The sequence below is a fragment of the Dermochelys coriacea genome, chromosome 9 (assembly GCF_009764565.3).
Source record: "Dermochelys coriacea isolate rDerCor1 chromosome 9, rDerCor1.pri.v4, whole genome shotgun sequence".
NCBI classification, from domain to species: Eukaryota; Metazoa; Chordata; order Testudines; family Dermochelyidae; genus Dermochelys; species Dermochelys coriacea.
Window position 1 is genome coordinate 37,542,362 of NC_050076.1, and position 23,183 is coordinate 37,565,544.

General features: G+C 44.1%; 1 protein-coding gene across 3 annotated transcripts in view; it reads left to right on the forward strand.

The window, feature by feature from the left end:
- Positions 1-1,626: 1,626 nt before the first annotated feature.
- Positions 1,627-23,183, forward strand: part of AP1S3 (adaptor related protein complex 1 subunit sigma 3) — a 58,197-nt gene continuing 36,640 nt past the window's right edge. Inside the window, exon 1 of one of the 3 annotated variants that reach the window (XM_038417234.2) lies at positions 1,627-1,861. In XM_038417234.2, coding sequence (XP_038273162.1) covers positions 1,859-1,861 — 3 coding nt within the window. In that variant the 5' untranslated portion in view covers positions 1,627-1,858. The remainder of the gene's footprint in view (positions 1,862-23,183) is intronic. The other 2 variants (XM_043492458.1, XM_038417235.2) reach the window with 2 other exon arrangements.

Here is a 23,183-nt window from a genome sequence, read left to right on the forward strand (position 1 = left end):
TAGTCTCTAAGGTGCCCCAAGTCCTCCTTTTCTTAGTAGTAGAATAAGGCAGGCTTCACCATCCTTCTCATTCGACACTAAATGGAGATACCTTCTGCCCACCTCTGGTTAACTATCTAAATGGAAATGAAAGATCCAAACCAACTAAAACAACAGGCGGGCAGGGGGTTGTAATTTTGGTGGCTTTCCCAACCTTGTCTCTCTCACTCAAACAGCTTCTAGGTCCTGATTCAGGAACGTTCTTCAGCCTGTCATAGAATCATAGAATATCAGGGTTGGAAGGGACCCCAGAAGGTCATCTAGTCCAACCCCCTGCTCAAAGCAGGACCAAGTCCCAGTTAAATCATCCTAGCCAGGGCTTTGTCAAGCCTGACCTTAAAAACCTCTAAGGAAGGAGATTCTACCACCTCCCTAGGTAACGCATTCCAGTGTTTCACCACCCTCTTAGTGAAAAAGTTTTTCCTAATATCCAATCTAAACCTCCCCCATTGCAACTTGAGACCATTACTCCTCGTTCTGTCATCTGCTACCATTGAGAACAGTCTAGAGCCATCCTCTTTGAAACCCCCTTTCAGGTAGTTGAAAGCAGCTATCAAATCCCCCCTCATTCTTCTCTTCTGCAGACTAAACAATCCCAGCTCCCTCAGCCTCTCCTCATAAGTCATGTGCTCTAGACCCCCAATCATTTTTGTTGCCCTTCGCTGTACTCTTTCCAATTTATCCACATCCTTCTTGTAGTGTGGGGCCCAAAACTGGACACAGTACTCCAGATGAGGCCTCACCAGTGTCGAATAGAGGGGAACGATCACGTCCCTCGATCTGCTCGCTATGCCCCTACTTATACATCCCAAAATGCCATTGGCCTTCTTGGCAACAAGGGCACACTGCTGACTCATATCCAGCTTCTCGTCCACTGTCACCCCTAGGTCCTTTTCCGCAGAACTGCTGCCGAGCCATTCGGTCCCTAGTCTGTAGCGGTGCATTGGATTCTTCCATCCTAAATGCAGGATGCTTGACTGTGCTTGACTTTAAGCCGGAGTAGACCCCCTGAAGCCAACAGCACCACTCGTGTGTCTTTGCGGAGCTGGAGTCTTCTCCAAGAGATAGGTGAGGGGTAGAGATGGGAACGAGAGGCTGGAATCTTGCCTCTCCCCCGCCCCCCTTATTAATCTGTCCTGTTGCGCCTGCTGCGGGCGGGGAAAATCCAGGCGCGCAGAATATGCCAATGACAGTTTCAGTCTAGGCCGCCTGTCTGCCACTGCTTGGGTATGTCGTAAATGTAACTGCTTAACCTGTATGTGAATTTCCCTCGGGCGCTTATGTACAGTCCCAGGGCAAAGCTTGTCTCGCCTATGTCTATGCTGCATGTTGGGGCCTCGCCGTGCAAGTGGGAAAGCCCTGGAGCCTGCAGGCTGGTTGGTGTCCCCCGGGCCCCGAAGGGGGAAAAATGCCACTTTCACAGCTCGATGCCACTTGGTCTCTTCGCCCTTCTCCTCCCCCCGAGGTGTCCCCACCCTGCCCGGGCTCGTCCCTCTCATACCGGCTCCCGGCTGGCAGACGGGCCCCGCGTGCCTCCCGGGAGAGCAGCGATCGTGCCAGCGCCCCGGGAGCGCCCGGCCCCGCCTCAGCGCACGGGGAGGCGGCCGGCCGGCCGGCGGGGCTCGCCGCTCCGCCTGGCGCTGGGGCGGGGCCCGCCGACGGGCTGTTCCGGCGCCAGGTAGCCGGCCCCTTCCCAGGGCTGCCTGGCGCAGGTGAAGGCGGGGCGGCGTCGCTTTCGGTGTCGGGCATTGTGGGAAGGCAGCATGGGCGGCGGGCACTGAGTGGGGGGCGCCGGGGCGAGCCGCCCGGAGCAGGGGCCATGGTGAGTCGGGGGCGCGGGCTCCAGGGCGGTTTGAGGGGCCCGAGGAGCCGCCAGGCAGCGAGCCCCGGCCGCGGCGGGCACTGGGTGCCGGGAACTTCCCCCCGGCCAGCCGGGCTGGGGCCGCTCCGGCGGGCTCCCTGTCGCGCTGGCCCGGGCACCTTCTCCCGCTCAGCCTGGCTGGGGAGAGCCCCCGCCCCGCCGGCAGGGTTCGGCCACGCGGCCCTGGGAGCCTCCTGACGCTCCTCAGGCTGGGCTGGCGGCAAAATCTGAAAGAGAGGCTGCCCCCCCTCCCCCGCCCCCCCTCAGAGGGGGCCTGGGGCGCGAACTCCAGGGGGCAGTGCTGGGCCCCGAGCTGGGCACTTCCAGCAGGGCCTGTAGGCTGGCTGCGCTGCCAGGGTTTGGCCCCCTGGGTCCCGGCGCCGCTCCCGAAACATGGTCCCCAGTGGCATGGCCACCTTGCGCACCGGCTCGCAACGCCACTCTGGGGGCCATCACAAATGGGCCCTGGGCAAATGACCCCTTTTGGGCCCCTGGCCTGTAGGTGGGTGACATGTCCGCTTCCCCTCTTGTACTCTACCCCGTGATCAGAGCTTAAATCGCTTCACCCACCCCTGCAGCACAATCCCCGCAGAGGGTGACTTCTAACATGGTGGAGAACATCATATTTCTAGGTTTCAGAGTAGCAGCCGTGTTAGTCTGTATTCGCAAAAAGAAAAGGAGTACTTGTGGCACCTTAGAGACTAACAAATTTAACTTAGAGACTAACAAATTTATTAGAGCATAAGCTTTCGTGAGCTACAGCTCACTTCATCGGATGCATTTGGTGGAAAAAGCAGAGGGTTAGGATTAGGGCATGTGCTTTCAAGCAGACAGGCAGTGGTACTGGCTTTCTTTGCCTTTCGGTTTTGTGGCTACATATGCTTTTGCATGTTACAGGCTTGCAACATCTACCACTTTCCTTCTAAGGGCTGCTCTACAGGCAGAGTTCCATTGGTTTCACTTTAGGGCTCATTTTAAACTGACTTGGTTCCACTGGTGCAAAAGGCTATATGGACACACTTACTTTGGTTTAAATTAGGCTTATTATAGTTGACCTTAAGTCGATTAGGAACCAGTTTAAGCTACATTGAAATAAGTGGGTCCACATGGGGGTTTAAACTGGTTTAATTAAACCAGAGCAGGTTTGTGTGTAGGCCAAACCTAAGGCCTCAGTTTTCTAAGATGTTCTGTGCCCATGGATAGATTCATTGAGGCTAAATGTTGTTGTGTAGTCAGGGCCTAAGACACTCAGTTCAAATTTGACCAGATAAATATTGTGAAAACCTAAGACAAACAGAAATGTTTACATGGCACTTAAAGTAAAAAAAACAATCCAGTGGAAACAGGTCTTTTAAACAATTATTCATTAACAGTCTCCACAGTGCAAACATTCAGCATAGGTACTAATTAGCATATAAGGCCCTGAAAGTGAACCAGATACTGAACAAAAGTGAAATTGAGTAGCTTATGCCTGGTCTATACTGGAAAATCAAATTGGTGTAGCTACATCACTCCAGGGTGTGAAAAATCCACAGTTCTGAGTGGTGTAATTAAGCTAACCTAACCCCCAGTATCGAGAGCTCTAGATCAATGGAAGAATTCTTCCTTTGACCTAACTACTGCCTCTTGGGGAGGTGGATTAGGTACGCCAAGAGAAGAACCCCTCCTGCTGGTGTAGCTAATATCTACACCGTAGTGTAGTGGTGCAGCTGTGCCGCTGTAGCATTTAAGTGTAGCCATACCCTTATTTTCAGTCTCCACACTGAGAGAAATGGGAAAAAACGGTAATTCAGATGTTCAAAATTCCAGTTTTAATAATCTGAGCTGTTTTTAGACACAGGAAAAATGTGCATTTAAAGAAATCCAATTTTTACATCAACAATGTTCAGTATTGCTACCTCCAAGTGTTTTAAAAGAATAAATCGGTCCTCTCCCCCACCCCCCAAATCATGATATTTTTAAAACATAATGCATTGTGTTCTTTTTATTTACCTTCTCTCTCTTCCCACCAATCCCCACAATGTATTCCACCTTTCTGATGGCCACCTGAGGTCATCTGACTCCGTCATTTCCCTTAGTGTAAGTAAAGCTTGTACTTGACATTGAAAGTCAACAAACTTGGGCTTTGCCTGACCAACAAGGAAAGCTGATTCCAGAGTCTCCCTGATCTATGCTCTTCAAAAATGCTCTATAAGCATGGTATGTAGCATAACTTCAATTCATGCCATGAAGGTCACTCTTTTCTGCCCAACTATTATTTCTCATCAAGGGAAAGGCTTTTTAAAAAGAGTACATTTAACTCCCTAAACTGTTTCAGATATTATTATTTATTGTATTATGCTCCCAGCTGAGACTGTGCAGACACAAAAAATTAACCAGTTCACCTTTTCAGGATTGGGAAATCATTCCTGTCAAACAAAAAGTCTGATAAGATAAGGGAAATCTGGATCCAGGATAATCTACTTCTTAGGACTGGAGAAAAGGAACAATTGATTTATCAGGTGTAGAACTGTGGCTGCACCAGTAGTTTGGGTCATATTTTGAAATAAGGCCCACATAGGTTTGAGTGAAAATCCAGCTGCCATGTTTTGTGCACTTCATGAGTGATATTTCTGGAAAGTGAAAAAATTAATGGATTCTCCTTCAAGATCAGCTTGAGCATTGGGAATAGGTATGGGGGAGGTAGGAACCTATTTTCTGCACACTTTAGAAGGAAAGATCAGGGGAGCCTGAGGACTGGGGGTATTGCAAGGAGTCGAGAGCCACCAGAAGGTAGAAGGATATTTTGTAGTGGGGAGAGTCTGGAAGACAGATTGTTAGGATGGGGAGAGCTCGGAGGGTTTCTGGGGCAGTGGTGCAGCCCACAGAGGATGTAGTGGGTGGATGGGGAAAGCCAGGGGGAGGGTTGCTGGGAGATCATGGGACTGTGGGGATGTGCAAGGAAATTGGGGCAGTTGGATGCATGAAAAATAGCTGGGCTATGTGCAGACATGTGAGAATGTCAGACTGTCAAACTTAAGAATGTCATGCACGATGCAGTGGTGCCAGGAGGGCAGGAGACCATGGCCCTCCCACTTTTTGAAAATGGGTGAGCCTGGCTCATCCACTTTTCGCTGGGGTAGGGCCTGCCCACCTGACCAAGCCAGCATGGAGCCTGGCCGGGGACAGGAGCCTTGGCAGTTGTGGGAGCCATGTATGCAGACCCTCCACCTGCCTACAGTATGAGGGGACTGAGAGCAGCCCCAGGTCCATCTTCCCACCTGACCCAAGGCAGGTCGAGGTGGAGAGTCCGGGACTTCACAACAGCTCCACACAGCTGCACGCACGCTCTCCCTGACCCAGCTCCGGCCAGGACCTTCCACCTACCCTGGTGGGGGGGAGGGGGCGAGGGGTGGGGACATGGTCAGAGGCTGCTTTGGGTGCCCCTTTCTCCCTCCCTTCCCACCCCCGCCCCGGCCCAGGGCAGGTAGAGGGTCTGCCACAGCTTCTCACAGCTGCCAGTGTGGCTCATATCGTGGCTGTGCTGCGGCACCGAGGCCCGAACCGGAGCCGGGTCAGGGAGAGCCATACGAGCAGCTGTGGGGAGCCTGGGTCCTTCCACCTACCCAGGGTGGGGAACCCGCTCGCCTTTGGGAAGGCTCCGGCACCCTGCTCTTTGGCAGCCTTGTTGTATGATGTGTTTAAAAGGTCCACAGGATAGGATATAAAGAATCGGATATACAGTAAAAGATAAGAACGTGAAACAAAGCACTAAAATGATGAAGCCATCAATTTAAAGAAAAATATACAAAGCTAACTGCTATCTTGTTGTCTGGTGACGGTTGGTATATTCCACTGCCACCAAACGTGGGTAACTAATATAATATGATGGGAATCTTTTAAAAGAGTATTTTTAGGCTTGTGTTTTGGCTAGCAAAATATTCTGGCAGATTACAGTGAAAATTATAATGCTTTTGTTTTTGAACAATGAAAATAGAAACATTAGGGCAACAACACTTCACTTGTAAAACATACAGTATTTACCACAATTCATTTAGGCCCCAATCCAGCTGTCACGGAAGTCAATGGGAGCCTTTCCATTGATGTTTATGAGAGTAGAATTGAACTCTTATTGAACATGTGAGTACAATAACTCTTCTTTTACCACACCTGCGCAGCTTCTACCCCTGTCAAGAATTTAACTGTTCCTGCCATTAGTTAACTGCTGTACTATCATGGTTCCAAAGGATGTCTTCTGCCTCTGGCCTTCACTCCCTGCCCTCTGGCAGTGGACACCTTTTAGTGCGAAGCCCAGGGCCTCCACTTTTTGGAAAGATGAGCCCAGTCTAACCCAAGACTGAGTCCTTGGCTTCAGCACCTCTGTTTCTCTCCATGGCTCCTCCGACAGGTCCTAATGAGTGTAGACCTGTGTCAGAGACTTACCCTCTTGGGAGATATGCAACCAGTAGATGTTTGCAGTTGCACAGGACAGCCTCTTCAAAATAAGACCGCATATGTTAGTCAACAGGAATACAGTGTATTGGCTCCTTTGGTTAGAATGGAAAAGCAAAGTTTGCATGCTGGCAACACAATCTGCTTCTCTTGCCCCTCAGTTCAAACTTCTCACTGCACTGGGCAGTAGCATGCTTTATGCTCAGTGCCTCGTTTCAAATTGCAGTCATGCTGATTTAATGTGAGCTGCTCATACTAGGGATGTAAATATTGTTTAAAAAGTTAACCATTTAAATTATTAAAATTATATTGTTTAAACGATTAATCGATTAAAGGGAGAGGGGCCAGGGTGGCTGGGGCTGCTCTGACCGGTATGGGGCTTCTGGGGTCAACCGGCCAGCCTGGGGTTTACCCGTTAAGGTGGGTTAACCGGTAAGACTAAAGCTTACAGGTTAAAATTTTACATCCCTCTCTCACCCCCGACCTGCCCTGAGGCCCAGGCAGGGGAGGGGGTTGTGAAAACTCCCCTTGGCCCAGCAGTCTTAAAAGTGAATGGTCTGGTCCTTCTTGTCCTTTGTATCTCCAAGGTAGCTCCATTCACAAGTTGACAGTTCTTGTATTTCATTCTTACCAACCCAGACATGCCTGCATGACCAGCACCCTTCTCTGATTCCCCTGTCATTAAACCCTCAATCTGAGTTGGTGATAATACAAATGTGAGAGGGGATAACTGGGTCATGCATATTTTTCCATAAAAATAATACAGAAGATCTCCATAACAAACATTCCAAGGAAAATATCTTAAGCTCTTAGCTAGTGTTCAGTTGTCCATTCTAAGTTCTAGAAATGCACTTTCCTTTTGTATTAAATTTCAGCCATTGTAAACTCTCAGAACTACTAATTGGAGCTGTTGTGGAGTATGAATGACTCTCTATCTTATGGGAGTAACATCCCTACTCTGACTACTCTCCTTCTCAACCCAGCCACTCCCCAAAAGCACTGCCCAAGAGGTAAGCCTTGTGGTTTGCCTAAAACTAACACTTCCAGGTCCTGACAGACCAAAAGGGTGTGTAAGGGATAAGGAACCAAACTCCAAAGTTGAGGAAGGATAATCTAGTGGTTTTGGTGCTAGCCTGGAGGGCCAGGTTTGATTCTCTGATCTACCCCACACTTCCAGTGTCACTAGTCTCTCTATGCCTCAGTTTCCAATCTGTAAAATGCAGCTAAACAATGAAGTGGGATCAGAGTAGCAGCCGTGTTAGTCTGTATTCGCAAAAAGAAAAGGAGTACTTGTGGCACCTTAGAGACTAACAAATTTATTAGAGCATAAGCTTTCGTGAGCTACAGCTCATCTGAGTTGGTGATAATACAAATGTGAGAGGGGATAACTGGGTCATGCATATTTTCCATAAAAATAATACAGAAGATCTCCATAACAAACATTCCAAGGAAAATATCTTAAGCTCTTAGCTAGTGTTCAGTTGTCCATTCTAAGTTCTAGAAATGCACTTTCCTTTTGTATTAAATTTCAGCCATTGTAAACTCTCAGAACTACTAATTGGAGCTGTTGTGAGCTGTAGCTCACGAAAGCTTATGCTCTAATAAATTTGTTAGTCTCTAAGGTGCCACAAGTACTCCTTTTCTTTTTAATGAAGTGGGAGTCGGATTAAAGTGTGCTGCAGATGGAAGGTGAGTTGGGCTGTTATTTGATTTAGTTCAATCTGAATCTGTACCTGTGCCTTTTAATTATGTAACTGTAAGATGTAAATTGAAAATATCTCCTTTAACATGAAGAACTTTGAAACTTGTGTTAGGACAGAGGGTGAGCTGGAGAAGGGAACAAAGGCACACCCTTCCCTGTTAGTCTCATGTCATGACTCATGAGGCTGCTGGATGGCTCAGAACATTCTTGTTCCACCAGACACTGATTTCCTCAGGCTGAAATATTATACCATCAGCTGGGTGAAAAGTCATTGAAACTTGATAGCCTTTTACGTGCCTCACATCCCAAGAAGAACGAAGTCCATAGCTTGGTTCCCTGCAAGGTCAGAATCAGAGGAGGGTGTTGGGATTAAATTCCTAGGTAGCAGGGCTTTGCTTTGTGGTTGTGCTGATGCAGATAACCTTGGATATGCTAAAAGTTATGGGGACATTTAAATGTGCTGTGGCAGAGTGCAGGGGCACTATCCGCCACCACGAACATGGGCTTAATTTCAGATCAGTTTCCCTCTCTGCTTGCACATGTGTTCAGAGAAACAGCTATTAGAATAGCTGCCAGTGGGGTAGAGAGTATAGAATGCCCTGGAATTTAGGACTCTGCACTGAAGGTTGTAGGACTGGGTTGAACCTCTAGATACGGAATTTTCTGCTCAACTTACTTTAAGTTCTTGGTATAAACATAATTTCTTAAGGAAAAAGCCTGGCTACCAACAGGGTTTTTTTCTTTTTCTGTTGAATCATTTCTTCGTCATCTGTGGCCCTTTCAGATTGTTGTTCCATCACTCACCCTTAGCTTCTCTCCTTGTACATATGGTAGCTGAGCAGTGGCTATTTTCAGAAGTGGATGGACGGTTACAAAAGCAGACCTCAGAGACCAGGAGGGCAGAGAGAGATGCCATTTTGTGCTGACAGTGAGCTTCTCTGTGAAAGACTCTAGCTTGGGGTCAGACTGCCATTAAAACTAGTTGAATGGAAAAGAAGGGTATGATTGCATAGTTAATTGTTCTGAGTGTCTTAAATGCTGTTGCTTCATGTAACCTAAGATAATCAATAGCATCACCAGACCCATCTAGGTTCTCAAGTGCTGAGGTTAAAATTTATCACCCTTACATGTCATCTTCTCAGATGCACAACAGATCTCTCTCTTGTTTTAGCTAATTGGATTTGAACCCTTGTAATTCAGTCACAACGCATTCTATGATTGCTAGCCAGGCCAGTGTTCAGGGAGACTTTAGGCCTGATTCTCCTCTCACCTACACTACTATAACTCGGTTGGGAGTAACTCCACTGAAGTCGGTAGAATTATATAGGTGTAAGTGACAGGAGAAGAACAAGGCAATATTCTTGTGATACTTGGGAGAGCAGGCTGTGTTTAGTCTTTGAGCCTGAGAGAACTTCCAGGGACTGTCTTTGCCCAGCTATTTGAAAATAAAATCCCCTTTATATTCATTACAACCACATCCTGTCTCTTCTCTATTGAAATGCTATGAACCCAAGCGTCTCTCTGGAGAGAGGAGACTAGCCTTGCTGCTTGTAGAAAGGAACATTGCGAACTGCCTGTATGTTCAGGAGAAGGTAATTAAGAGAGAATGTTATCAACTGATGAGGTGTGGGATTTGGTCAAGAGGATGGGGCCTATCTAGCCTGTCCTGGTACAGCTTTGGTGACTGAAAAAGGGCATAGACAACAATGACGATAGCATGTCAGTCCTTGGATAGGGAGTGAGATTTAAACCCCCGAGGAATAGTTCTAGTCCAAGTTGTGGGTTCTGTAAAGTGGCTTAGAATTTGTAATGGTTTTCTTTTAAACTTATCTGAGGCCATTGTGGTCAGAGTATTTTCTGAGCTGGTTCAATGTTAAATGGTGTCAACATCCTGAAGCCTCATCTAATAAATGGGGTTGACATTTGCATCAGAGACAATAATATAATTAAAATGGCAATTCTGCATTATACTGTCCTCCCGTGTTACTAAACTACTTGGCATAGATTTTTGCCTTGGTATAGGAATTGGGGAGTTTGAATCTAGGAGCAAAAGGAAAAAAATCACATCTATGAGAGAAAAAAATGTAGTTAAATTTGCCAGTGGTTGTGTGTTTCTTGCTTTTTTTCTGTGTATTTGTGTTTGAATAAAAGCAAATCATCCCTACTGACAAAAATATTAATGAAAATGGGGAAAAAAACCCTTTCGTGTCATAAGTTTTTGTCATTGTGGGTTGAAAACATTTTTGACCAGCCCTACTTGTTGGTAAAGACAATGTTTATTTAGCATAGAAAATAACAAACAATAAAAGCTAAGCATAATGTGAACCCAGCTAACCTGAAACAGTACAAAAAGATAGTTAGCCAGACTTCAAGTTGTGTTAAATGAAATATTTGGCTAAGCAAGATGAAAATCTTACATTTGAAAGAGACAAGTTGGGTGAGGTTATATTTTCTTTATTGGACCAACTCATGTGAACAACAGAAGTGGGTTCAGTAAAAGATATTACCTCAACTACCTTGTCTTTTTCATAACCCTGGGACTAACATAACTACAACACCTTGCAATTATATCTGTCATTTTGTCTCAGCCAGCTGTGGCCAGCCAGTCTGCTTTCTCAGTGCTCTGGCAATGTGTGTGTCATATCATAACAATGACAGGTGTGTCTCTTAATTTCTCCCACAATCTTTTATAGTATGTGAATTTGTATTATGTCTTTAATAGCATGTTGTATGTGACCTCATCCAATTGTTGTAAAAAGGTACAATTGTCACTGATAAATAAAATAAATATGATTAAGTTCCATCAGTCAGTCTGTTAACACAATTTCCCCTTTCACCAGGCATACAATCTTTTAATTTCCTTCTAATTTGCAATGATGTATATCCGTGAATTCCAGAAACCTTTCACCATTTTCAAAACTTTGTGGGATGAGTGAGGCTTTTAAGTTGGATGTGTAAATCTTCTTCCTAAAGCCCAAGTATGGAGTCTAGAACTATGCTATTGAATGGCAGAGCATGGTCAGTAAGTGAATCACACTCACCTGTTGAGGAGAAAAAATCCTGACAAAATGCCATGAACTCAGCAAGAACCTAGGGAGAGAAAGGAAAGAGAAGTTTGCTTTCTTTTCCACTCCTATGGTTGCCCCAGCTCTGTTCCACCTTCTCCTGGACCATAGCCAATAATGATGGAGCTCTCCCATGTCCATACTCTTCCTACATGCAATGCCCTATACAAAGGAAGTGGTGTTACTAGATGTTATGTGGCTGGCCTGACATCCTCTGGAACCAGTGCTGCACTGCATGTGTATGTTGTGTGGGAGTGGGAGGAGAAGCATCTCTGACGTCAGCACCTTCATTCCCACAGCAGCATTAGACCCACATGCCCAGAGAAATTGCTCACAGTAGGAAGCACTACACCCTTTAGGTGTGTGCAGGATTGGGCCAGAAGCTTAAAAAATCAAGCTCTCAGAAGTCAGGATAAATCAGTTCAGGTGTAAAGCTCAACCTTAACTCTGCCCCCCTTGTGCTTACGTCTTCACCTATAGTTTCTCTCATTTTATATCTTCATCAATTGTTAGATCCTTAAGTCAATATATAAAAGAATATAGACTGGAATTTTTTTATGCAAGCTTAAAGTAACATACAGTACATTCCGATGTGGCGAGGTTTGACACTGTGAGATCTACAAAACATTCCAAGTTTGAAACAACTTGACTGATTTTCTGTGAGTTAGAAATGTTTGAAGTTGAATGGCTCAGAGTTTGGGTTACCAACCCTCCCGGTTTCACCGAGAGTCTCCTGGAATTGGGCTCTATCTCCTGGAGGCTACTGAAGTCAAACTGGGAGATTTGAGGCCGCTAAAAGTCCGGCAGTGCAGCGGGGCTAAGGCAGGCTCCCTATCTGCCCTGTCTCCATGCCACTCCCAGAAGTGGCTGGCACGTCCCTGCGGCCCTGGGGAGGGACGGGGGTCTCTGCGCCCTGCCCCTGTTCCGAGCGCCGACTCCACAGCTCCCGGGAACTGTGGCCAGTGGGGGCGATGCCTGCAGGCATGGACAGCGCGCTGAGCCCCCTCCACCACCCACAGGGACGTGCCAGCCACTTCCAGGAGTGGCACGGGGCCAGGGCTGGCAGGGAGCCTGCCATATCCCTTCTGCGTTCCCTACCGGGAGCCGCCTGAGGTAAGTGTCGCCTGGCCGGAGCCCTCACCTCCTCCTGCACTCCAACCCCCTGCCCCAGCCCTGAGCCCCCTCCCATACCCAAACTCCCTCAAAGAGCCTGCACCCCTTCCAGCATCTAAACTCCCTCCCAGAGCTTGCACCGTGCATTCCCTCCTGCACCCCAACCCCTTGCCTGATCCCGGAGCCCCCTCCACACTCTGAACCCTTCATCTCCATCCCAGAGCCCTCATCCCCAGCCAGAGCCCTCACCACCTCCCACACGCCAACACCCCGCCCCAGCCTGGTGAAAGTGAGTGCGGGTGGGGGAGAGTGAGCGACGGAGGGAAGGGGGATGGAATGAGTGGGGCAGGGCAAGGGTGTTTGGGTTTGTGTGATTAGATAGTTGGCAACCCTACCTAGAGTTTCAGGTGTGAACCATCAATCTAAACCAAACTGAAGTTGGAGAGGATGTTGATTCTGACGCAGTTGTGGGAAGGAAACAATTAAGGTAACGAGGTCACATAAATCGGCACCACCAGATTATGCCAAAGCCCCACAACCAAAATGAGGTAAGTAAGATGTGGTTTTTGTATCTTTAGACAGCAGTAAAGGACCCATACACTACTTAGGAATCTGTAAACTGAGCAAGTTCAAAAAATGAAAAGAAATGTTTTGATCTTTTCCAATTTATGGTGAGAATGTTTGGATTGTCAAACTCTAGGCCATTCCACTTTTAAACATTCAATTTTTAAAACTACTACCATGACTTTCTTCCTCCAGGGTTGGGTTTGTAGATTTCACTGAGACTCTATGAACTGTAACTGCCTGCAAGACAGGTTCTATAAGAAATTCTGTTTTTTACTTAATTATATATTATATTGAATGGCAACAGATAAATTATAAAGATATACGGAAAGACCATATATGAACGTACCATGAGAGCAAAGTTAAACCTTAACTTTCAATCTTTGTTCTGTATTTTTGGGTTTTGAGAGCTTAATTTTGAACCGTAAGATTACGTATGTTCTAGGTTTCTTTGGACTAGAATGAAAATATAAAATCACTGTTTACAAATGTAATACAAAGTATGAGCTTTTAGTTTTTTCTAATGTTTATGAAGACCATCCGAATACAGGTTATATATTGCTACATGTTATAAAATGGATATTAGTGTTTTTTGTACACATTTCAGTACTTTCAAGTCCATCGGTATAAAAAAATATTCCTTTACGGCAAGATTCTCCAACACGCGGCCCATGGGCCACATGGCCTGCAGAGTTGTTTCCTGTGGCCCACCATAGGTACCAACTCCAGCAGCAGCCAAACTCCCCTCTCCCCCAAGCGCACTGCATCCCCACTCCTCTGCCTACCTCCCAGCACTTCCCGCCGCCAAACAGCTGTTTGGCGGTGCTTAGGACTTTCCACAGGGCAGGAGTGGGGATGCAGTGTGCTCAGGGGAGGAGACAGAAAAGAGGAAGGGCCAGGGTGGGGATTTGGGGTAGGGGTTGGAATAGGAGCAGGGAGGGGGCGGAGTTGGGGTGTGGATTTTGGGGAATGGGGTGGGGAAGGGGTGGGAAGAGGCAGGGCAGGGAGAGGCCTCATGGAAGGGGTGGAGTGGGGGCGGGGCTGGGGGCAAAGTGGGGCTTTAACTGAAGTATTTCTAAAAATAAATGCGTGTTTTGTCGTTTGAATGAGGTGCATTATTGAGTGTTTATATTTTACATTGACTTTTAATAGCATACCATATTTTTTTTTTTTTCATTTTTGACTATACTTTTATATCGTTGTATGAAAAGGTTTCAGTGATGCAGTCCTCAGGCCAATGTACTAGTCCTCATGTGGCCCACACGGTGATTTGAGTTTGAGATCCTTGCTTTATGGTATGCGTTCATGAACATATTTATGAGGGTGAGCAAAATGCTATACTGTGTCAATACTTTTGAGAAGAGCAAAGCTGAAGTGAAGGAAGCAGTGTCTATCCAATAGTGATGTAATAATGCCAGCTGCAGTTTGGGGTCCATGGTTCTGGGAAGTAGGACTGAGCTCTTGTGGATGTAATATTGCTGTTTCCCTGAGGATGCTCCAGATTGCATGAAATTTGGAGACTAGGAAAAGGGAGGAGAGGGAATAGAAAGAGAAAAGATGAATGGTTTCTCCTCTTCTAAATACAAAATCCCGTTCATTTTAACAAGCAAACAGTCCAGTAGTAGCATTACCATTTCCTGGAGCTTTACTAATCCTTCCACAGGGAGAATAGAATGAAACCTTTCACCGTCCTCAAAATGATCACGTTTTTGAAACCTTCCTGAATAATTCACAATTTTTAATCTCCAGATAAGTCATTTGCCTACTGATATGACAGACACATTATCAAGGTGTGAATGCAGTACAGTGCTTTCAGAAGGCAGGAAGGGCCTAGAATCCATCACAGAGTATTTCAGGCCATTGATTTCTCATACAAAACAACTAAAAAACAAACTAGTTGTAGTTCAGATCCATTGCCGTGAATAAGATACAGTATTTTCTTCTTTGCCAACAGAATTGTCTGTTAATGCTCTTAGAAAAGGGTTTTTCATTCCATGTGGGGACATACAATGTGTGTGTGACTTGTGCACAGTAAGCCAATTTTTATTCTCTAAAGATTTACAGCTAGAAAAAGCAATTTGTTATATCCTGAATAATCTTAAACAATTATTTCTCTCTGCTGGTGCTACTTGAAATATTTAAACAAATAATACTGAAATTAAGAAAACATGATCAAAGGTTTTTTTCTTCCGACTGAGCGTTCTTCAATGTGGAATATATAAATGTGGGCTTTTATTAACCACCAAGTAGTTCTGAATTATGAATAAATATTTTGTTTAAAAACCAGCTGCAGAGAGATTAGAAGCAGGGTGTGTGTGTGTGTGGTTTGGTTTGGTTTGGTTTGTTTGTTTGTTTGTTTGTTTTTAAGAAGCTTCACTTGTGCACTTCTGTTTGCTGGAAGTATTTATAATTTACTGTAGTGCAAGGCTTTCTTTGCAGAATCCTTAATTCTAATCCTGAATCTTAACTATAATCTGAATTTTAATACTTTAATGTGTTTTAAATTGTCCAGTGATAAGACATGGGTCCATGGCACATCCTATTATATCTTCAGCTGATGTAAGTCAGAGTAGCCCCATTGACTTTAGTGGAGCTCCACAGATTTACACCAGCAGAGGGCGTGGCTCAGCATTTAGGTCTGGAGTCTGAGCATTTCATATCTGAAATGTCTAGAGCCTGACTCTTGCGTCCACTCCTGCAGTTTAAAGGAGTCAGAAACCCAGCAAATTCAGCCTCTTCACGATCCTTCCTGTATGGAAGGAATCACCAGGTAGTGTAAAGCCACCTTGCACAACTCCCTTTCAAGTAGGGTGACCAGACAGCAAGTGTGAAAAAATCGGGACGGGTGTGGGGGGTAATAGGTGCCTATATAAGACAAAGTCCTGAATATCAGGACTGTCCCAATAAATTCGGGACATCTGGTCACCATACTTCCTAGCCCACAGCATGTGGGGATTCTTGTGACAGAGAAAAAGCGAGGGTCTGTGCACTGTTCTGCCTCATCAATCCTCAGCTGACAGAATAGCCTCTTGGGGCTGTGGGCAGCTGGGCCAAAAATGCTCTTGACCTGTGATAGAGCCAGGTTGGTTCCTGGCTTGGCCCGTTTTAAGGGGGAATGCAGAGGTGGTGCAAAGCTGCCTTCTCCCTCCAGCTACTGAGTTCTGTCCCAGAGAATCTGGACCCATTTGACTCACAGTAAAGATGGGACAGTTTATGGAATTCAGATATAGGGCCTGATTTTGAACAACCCCAGAGTCCAGTGATGGTTGTATCCAGGAATTTAGTTCTGGCCCGTCTTTTTTTTTATGGGGAAATGATGGTTCTTAATTTGAACCAAGGTTCTATAGTCCAGTTTTTGCACATGTGCTTTGTGTTCTTATTTTAAAACTAATAGTTTAGATTAGAGCTGCCAAGCGATTAAAAAAAATTAATATTGCGATTAAACAAAATAGAATACCATTTAGTTAAATATTTTTGGGTGTTTTCTACATTTTCAAATATATTGATTTCAATTACAACACAGAATACAAAGCGTACAGTGCTCACTTTATTTTTGGTTACAAATATTTGTAGAAAACAAAAGGAATAGTATATTTCAGTTCATCTAATATAAGTACTGTCGTGCAATCTCTTTATTTAACATGCCAGATGTGCTAAAGATTCATATGTCCCTTCATGCCTCAACCACCATTCCCGAATACATGTGTCCGTGCTGATGAAGGGTTCTGCATGAAAACGATCCAAAGCAGAGCAGACTGATGCATGTTCATTTTCATCATCTGATTCAGATGCCACCAGCAGAAGGTTGATTTTCTTTTTTGGTGGTTCTGGTTCTGTAGTTTCCGCATCAGAGTGTTGCTATCTTAAGACATCTGAAAGCATTCTCCATACTTCATCCCTCTCAGATTTTGGAAGGCACTTCAGATTCTTAAACCTTGGGTCGAGTGCTGTATCCATCCTTAGAAATCTCACATTGGTACCTTCTTTGTGTTTTGTCAAAGCTGTTGTGAAAGTGTTCTTAAAACAAACATGTGCTTGGTCATCATCTGAGACTGCTATAACATGAAATATGTAGCAAAATGTGGGTAAAACAGAACAGGAGACATACAATTCTCCCCCAATGAGTTCAGTCACAAATGTAATTAACACATTATTTTTTTAACAAGCAGCATCAGCATGGAGGCGTGTCCTCTGGAATGGTGGCCAAAGCATGAAGGGGCATATGAATGTTTAGCATATCTGGCATGTAAATACTTTGGAATACCAGCTACAAAAGTGCCATGTGAATGCCTGTTCTCACTTTCAGGTGACATTGTAAATAAGAAGCAGTTAGCAGATACAGCAGTGGGTAGGAGAATGGACATAATGAGGAAGGGCAGTGTGGATACCAGTCTAATGGGTCATACTGGCTGTAGAATGACCATGCCTAATCGGGTATAGAATGTGAGTGAGGCCAAACAGCAAAAATTAAGATGTTTGTACACCAGTGCGAGGAGCCTAGGTAACAAAATGGAGGAACTAGAGCTACTGGTGCAGGAAGTGAAACCAGATAGTACAGGGATAACAGAAACATGGTGGAATAGTAGTCATGACTGGACTACAGCTATTGAAGGGTATGTGCTGTTTAGGAAAGACAGAAATAAAGGTAAAGGTGGTGGAGTAGCATTGTATATCAATGATAAGGTAGAATGTAAAGAAATAAGCGATGGAATGGATAAGACCGAGTCCGTCTGGGCAAAAATCACATTGGGGAAGAAAACTACTAGAGCCGCCTCTGTGATAGTGCTTGGGGTGTGCTATAGACCGTTGGGATCTAATTTGGATATGGATAGAGCCCCCTTTAATGTTTTTAGTGAAGTAAATACTAATGGAAACTGCGTGATCATGGGAGAATTTAACTTCCCAGATATAGACTGGAGGACAAGTGCTAGTAATAATAATAGGGCTCAGATTTTCCTAGATGCGATAGCTGATGGATTTCTTCATCAAATAGTTGCTGAACCAACTAGAGGGGATGCCATTTTAGATTTGGTTTTGGTGAGTAGTGAGGACCTCATAGAAGAAATGGTTGTAGGGGACAACCTTGGTTCAAGTGATCATGAGCTAATTCAGTTCAAACTGAACGGAAGGATAAACAAAAATAAATCTGACTAGGGTTTTTGATTTCAAAAGGGCTGACTTTCAAAAATTAAGGGAATTAGTTAGGGAAGTGGTTTGGACTGAAGAATTTATGGATTTAAAGGCAGAGGAGGCCTGGGATTACTTTAAGTCAAAGCTGCAGAAACTATCAGAAGCCTGCATCCCAAGAAAGGGGAAAAAATTCATAGGCAGGAGTTGTAGATCAAGCTGGATGAGCAAGCATCTCAGAGAGGTGATTAAGAAAAAGCAGAAAGCATACAGGGAGTGGAAGATGGGAGGGATCAGCAAGGAAAGCTACCTTATTGAGGTCAGAACATGTAGGGATAAAGTGAGAGAGGCTAAAAGTCGAGTAGAGTTGGACCTTGCAAAGGGAATTAAAACCAATAGTAAAAGGTTCTATAGCCATATAAATAAGGAGAAAACAAAGAAAGAAGTGGGACCGCTAAACACTGAGGATGGAGTGGAGGTTAAGGATAATCTAGGCATGGCCCAATATCTAAACAAATACTTTGCCTCCGCCTTTAATAAGGCTGCCAAAGTTCCTTCCCCACTCTGAACTCTAGGGTACAGATGTGGGGACCTGCATGAAAAACCCCCTAAGCTTATTTTTACTAGCTTAGGTTAAAACTTCCCCAAAGTACAAACTATTTTACCTTTTGCCCTTGGACTTTATTGCTGCCAACACTAAAGGTCTAATAAATATATAACAGGGAAAGAGCTCACTTGGAAATGTCTATCCTCCCAAACACTACACCCCCTTTCCTGGGGAAGGCTTGATAAAAATCTTCACCAGTTTGCATAGGTGAACACAGACCCAAACCCTTGGGTCTTAAGAACAATGAAAAAGCAATCGGGTTCTTAAAAGAAGAATTTTAATTGACGAAAAAGTAAAAGAATCACCACTGTAAAATCAGGATGGTAAATACCTTACAGGGTAATCAGATTCAAAACATAGAGAATCCCTCTAGGCAAAACCTTAAGTTACAAAAAGACACAAACACAGGAATATACATTCCATTCAGCACAGCTTATTTTATCAGCCATTTAAACAAAACAGAATCTAACACATATCTAGCTAGATTACTTACTAAGTTCTAAGACTCCATTCCTTTTCTGTTCCTGGAAAAAGCATCACACAGACAGAGAGAACCTTTGTTTCTCCCCCCACCCCCTCCAGCTTGGAAAGTATCGCATCTCCTCATTGGTCATTTTGGTCAGGTGCCAGCGAGGTTATCCTGGCTTCTTAACCCTTTACAGGTGAAAGGGTTTTTCCTCTGGCCAGGAGGGATTTTAAAGGTGTTTACCCTTCCCTTTATATTTATGATAAAGGCTAATGAGGATCTTGGGATAATGGTAGCATGACAAATGGGAATGAGGATATGGAGGTAGATATTCCAACTCGAACAGCTTAATGGAACTAAATCGGGGGCCCCAGATAATCTTCATCCAAGTATATTAGAGGAATTGGCACCTGAAATTGCAAGCCCATTAGCAAGAATTTTTAATGAATCTGTAAACTCAGGGGTTGTACTGTATGACTGGAAAATTGCTAACATAGTTCCTATTTTTAAGAAAGGAAAAAAAGATGATCCGGGTAACTACAGGCCTGTTAGTTTGACATCTGTAGTATACAAGGTCTTGGAAAAAATTTTGAAGGAGAAAGTAGTTAAGGACATTGAGGTCAATGGTAAATGGGACAAAATACAACATGGTTTTACAAAAGATATATCACACCAAACCAACCTGATCTCCTTCTTTGAGAAGGTAACAGATTTTTTTAGACAAAGGAAATGCAGTGGATCTAATTTACCTAGATTTAAGTAACGCGTTTGATATGGTGCCACATGGGGAATTTAGTTAAATTGGAAAAGATGGAGATCAATATGAAAATTGAAAGGTGGATAAGGAATTGGTTAAAGGGGAGACTACAGTGGGTCCTACTGAAAGGTGAACTGTCAGGCTGGAGGGAGGTTATCAGTGGAGTTCCTCAGGGATCGGTTTTGGGACCAATTTTATTTCATCTTTTTATTACTGACCTCGGTACAAAAAGTGGGAGTGTGCTAATAAAGTTTGCGGATGATACAAAGCTGGGAGGTATTGCCAATTCAGAGAAGGACTGGGATATCATACAGGAGGATCTGGATGACCTTGTAAACTGGAGTAATAGTAATAGGATGAAATTTAATAGTGAGAAAAGTAAGGTCATGCATTTAGAGATTAATAACAGGAATTTTAGTTCTAAGCTGGGGACGCATCAATTAGAAGTAACAGAAAAGGAGAAGGACCTTGGAGTATAGGTTGATCACAGGATGACTGAGCCGCCAATGTGACATGGCTGTGAAAAAAGCTAATGTGGTCTTGGGATGCATCAGGAGAGGCATTTCCAGTAGGGATAAGGAGGTTTTAGTACCGTTATACAAGGCACTGGTGAGACCTCACCTGGCGTACTGTGTGCAGTTCTGGTCTCCCATGTTTAAGAAGGATGAATTCACACTGGAACAGGTACAGAGAAGGGCTACTAGGATGATCCGAGGAATGGAAAACCTGCCTTATGAAAGAAGACTCAAGGACCTTGGCTTGTTTAGCCTAACCAAAAGAAGGTTGAGGGGAGGTATGATTGTTCTCTATAAATATATCAGAGGGATAAATACAGGAGAGGGAGAGGAATTATTTAAGCTCAGTACCAATGTGGACACAAGAACAAATGGATATAAACTGGCCAATGGGAAGTTTAGACTTGAAATTAGATGAAGGTTTCTAACCATCGGAGGAGTGAAGTTCTGGAATAGCCTTCCAAGGGAAGCAGTGCGGGCAAAAGACCTATCTGGCTTCAAGATTAAACTCAATAACTTTATGGAGGCGATGGTATGATGGGATAACATGGTTTTGGCAATTAATTGATCTTTAAATATTCATGGTAAATAGGCCCAATGGCCTGTGATGGGATATTAGATGGGGTGGGATCTCAGTTACTACAGAGAATTCTTTCCTGGGTATCTGGCTGGTGAATCTTGCTCGGGGTTCAGCTGATCGCCATATTTGGGGTCGGGAAGGAATTTTCCTCCAGGGCAGATTGAAAGAGGCCCTGGGGGTTTTTCGCCTTCCTCTGTAGCACGGGACAGTGGTCACTTGCTGGAGGATTCTCTACACCTTGAAGTCTTTAAACCATGATTTGAGGACTTCAATAGCTCAGACATAGGTGAGAGGTTTATTGCAGGAGTGGGTGGGTGAGATTCTGTGGCCTGCGTTGTGCAGGTCGTCAGACTAGATGATCATAATGGTCCCTTCTAGCCTTAATATCTATGAATCTATGAGCAGTATCTCCCGTAAATGTAAACAAACTTGTTTGCCTTAGCAATTGGCTGAATAAGAAGTAGGATTGAGTGGACTTGTAGGCTCTAAAGTTTTCCATTGTTTTGTTATGTAACAAAAAAAATCTACATTTGGAAGTTACACTTTCACGATAAAGAGATTGCACTATAATATTTGTATGAGGTGAAATTGAAAAATATTATTTTTACAGTGCAAATATTTGTAATAAAAATAATATAAAGTGAGCACGGTACACTTTGTGTTCTGTGTTGTAATAGAAATCAATATATTTGAAAATGAAAACAAATTCAAAATATTTAATAAATTTCAATTGGTATTCTATTGTTTAACAGTGTGATTAATCACAATTTTTTAAATTGAAGTTAATTTTTTTGAGTTAATCGTGTGACTTAACTGCAATTAATCGACAGCCCTAGTTTAGCTCTGACTCTGCTGCCCTCCCTTACAATAAGTAGAACTCGTGAGTAAATCAATGAGACTGTTTACACAGTAAAGTACTGTGAAGGGTTCAGTCACAGAGATCCTCTTGGGACTGTCACAGGAGTGCTGAAATTACCTCTGAACCCATTTTCCCTGCCAGCTTGGGACTCCAGAACCCTGTCTTGTTGAGCCAGAGATGCTAGCCTGCTGCAACACAAACCCAGGGTCTGGTCCATGCCCACAAAGCAGCAGACTTTTAACTAAAATCTCAGCTCAGCAGGTTACCTATCTCCAGCACCCAGACACCCAGCTCTCAATGGGATCCAAACTCCAAATAAATCCGTTTTACTCTGTAAAAGCTTATACGGGTAAACTCATAAATTGTTCGCCCTCCATATCACTGATAGAGATATGCACAGCTGTTTGCTCCCCCAGGTATTAACCATTTACTCTGGGTTTATTAATGCACAAAAATGATTTTATTAAGTGTAAAAAGTAGGATTTAAGTGGTTTCAAGTAGTAACAACCAGAACAAGTAAAATAAAACAAAACACGCAAGTCAGCTTAATACATTAAGAAACCGATTACAGGTTATATCTCACCCTCAGAGATGTTCCAATAAGCTTCTTTCACAGACTAGACTCCTTCCTTGTCTGGGCCCAGTCCTTTTGCTTGGTAAAGTCTTTTAGATCCTGCAGACATCTCAGGTGGTGAGGAATAATGAGTGCCATGATGGTTTGAAAATGCTTTATGTAAGAGCCTGAAACTAGAAACAATGCAGGTAAGTAGGGGTTTTCTCATGACTGGCAGCCCCTTTTGTTGTGCTCCACTCCCTTCTATAGCTTTGGCACAAGGTGGGAATCTTTTGTGTCTGCTTGTTTCCACCCTCCACCTTTTAAATGGAAAAATACCAGATTTAAGATGGATTTCATTATCATTTCTCCCCACACCCAAGTCTTTCTTTAAGTACCCAAACAGAGAAGAATGGTTGGAATAGCACAGCCTCTCATTATTTTGTCCACCAATTAGGCCTAATATCGGACACCCCAATTTTGGTTCATTAATTTCCGGACCTACATTTTCTTGTCTGCCAGGCATGATCGTAACACAGTCCTTGAGTTATATCAGTGGGCCTTTTTGTTTAGATTAATTTTAGTCTGTCTCCCTTTCATACCTTTTTCCCATCAACATTTGTTGTTATAGGTTATTGGGACAGCTTATGAATTTTTACATACTTTTTACAGTTGAGCTCAGAATTAGGGTAAATTTGTAGGCCCAACTATCAGAACATTCCTTCCCTCTAATTAGGGGAGGAGTGGGATTGTACTAGTGCCCTGGCACATCTAAAATATTCTAATATATATCCAGGTATCTTTCATTATATAATTCACAAAACTCTCAGATATTTAGATTAGCCCTTAAAACCTCTGGATAAAATAAAAATCATGCATTTGATTGCATCTTCATTTCTTTCATATACTTAAGTGAGGAATGTGTTTTACTAGGGCAGACATTA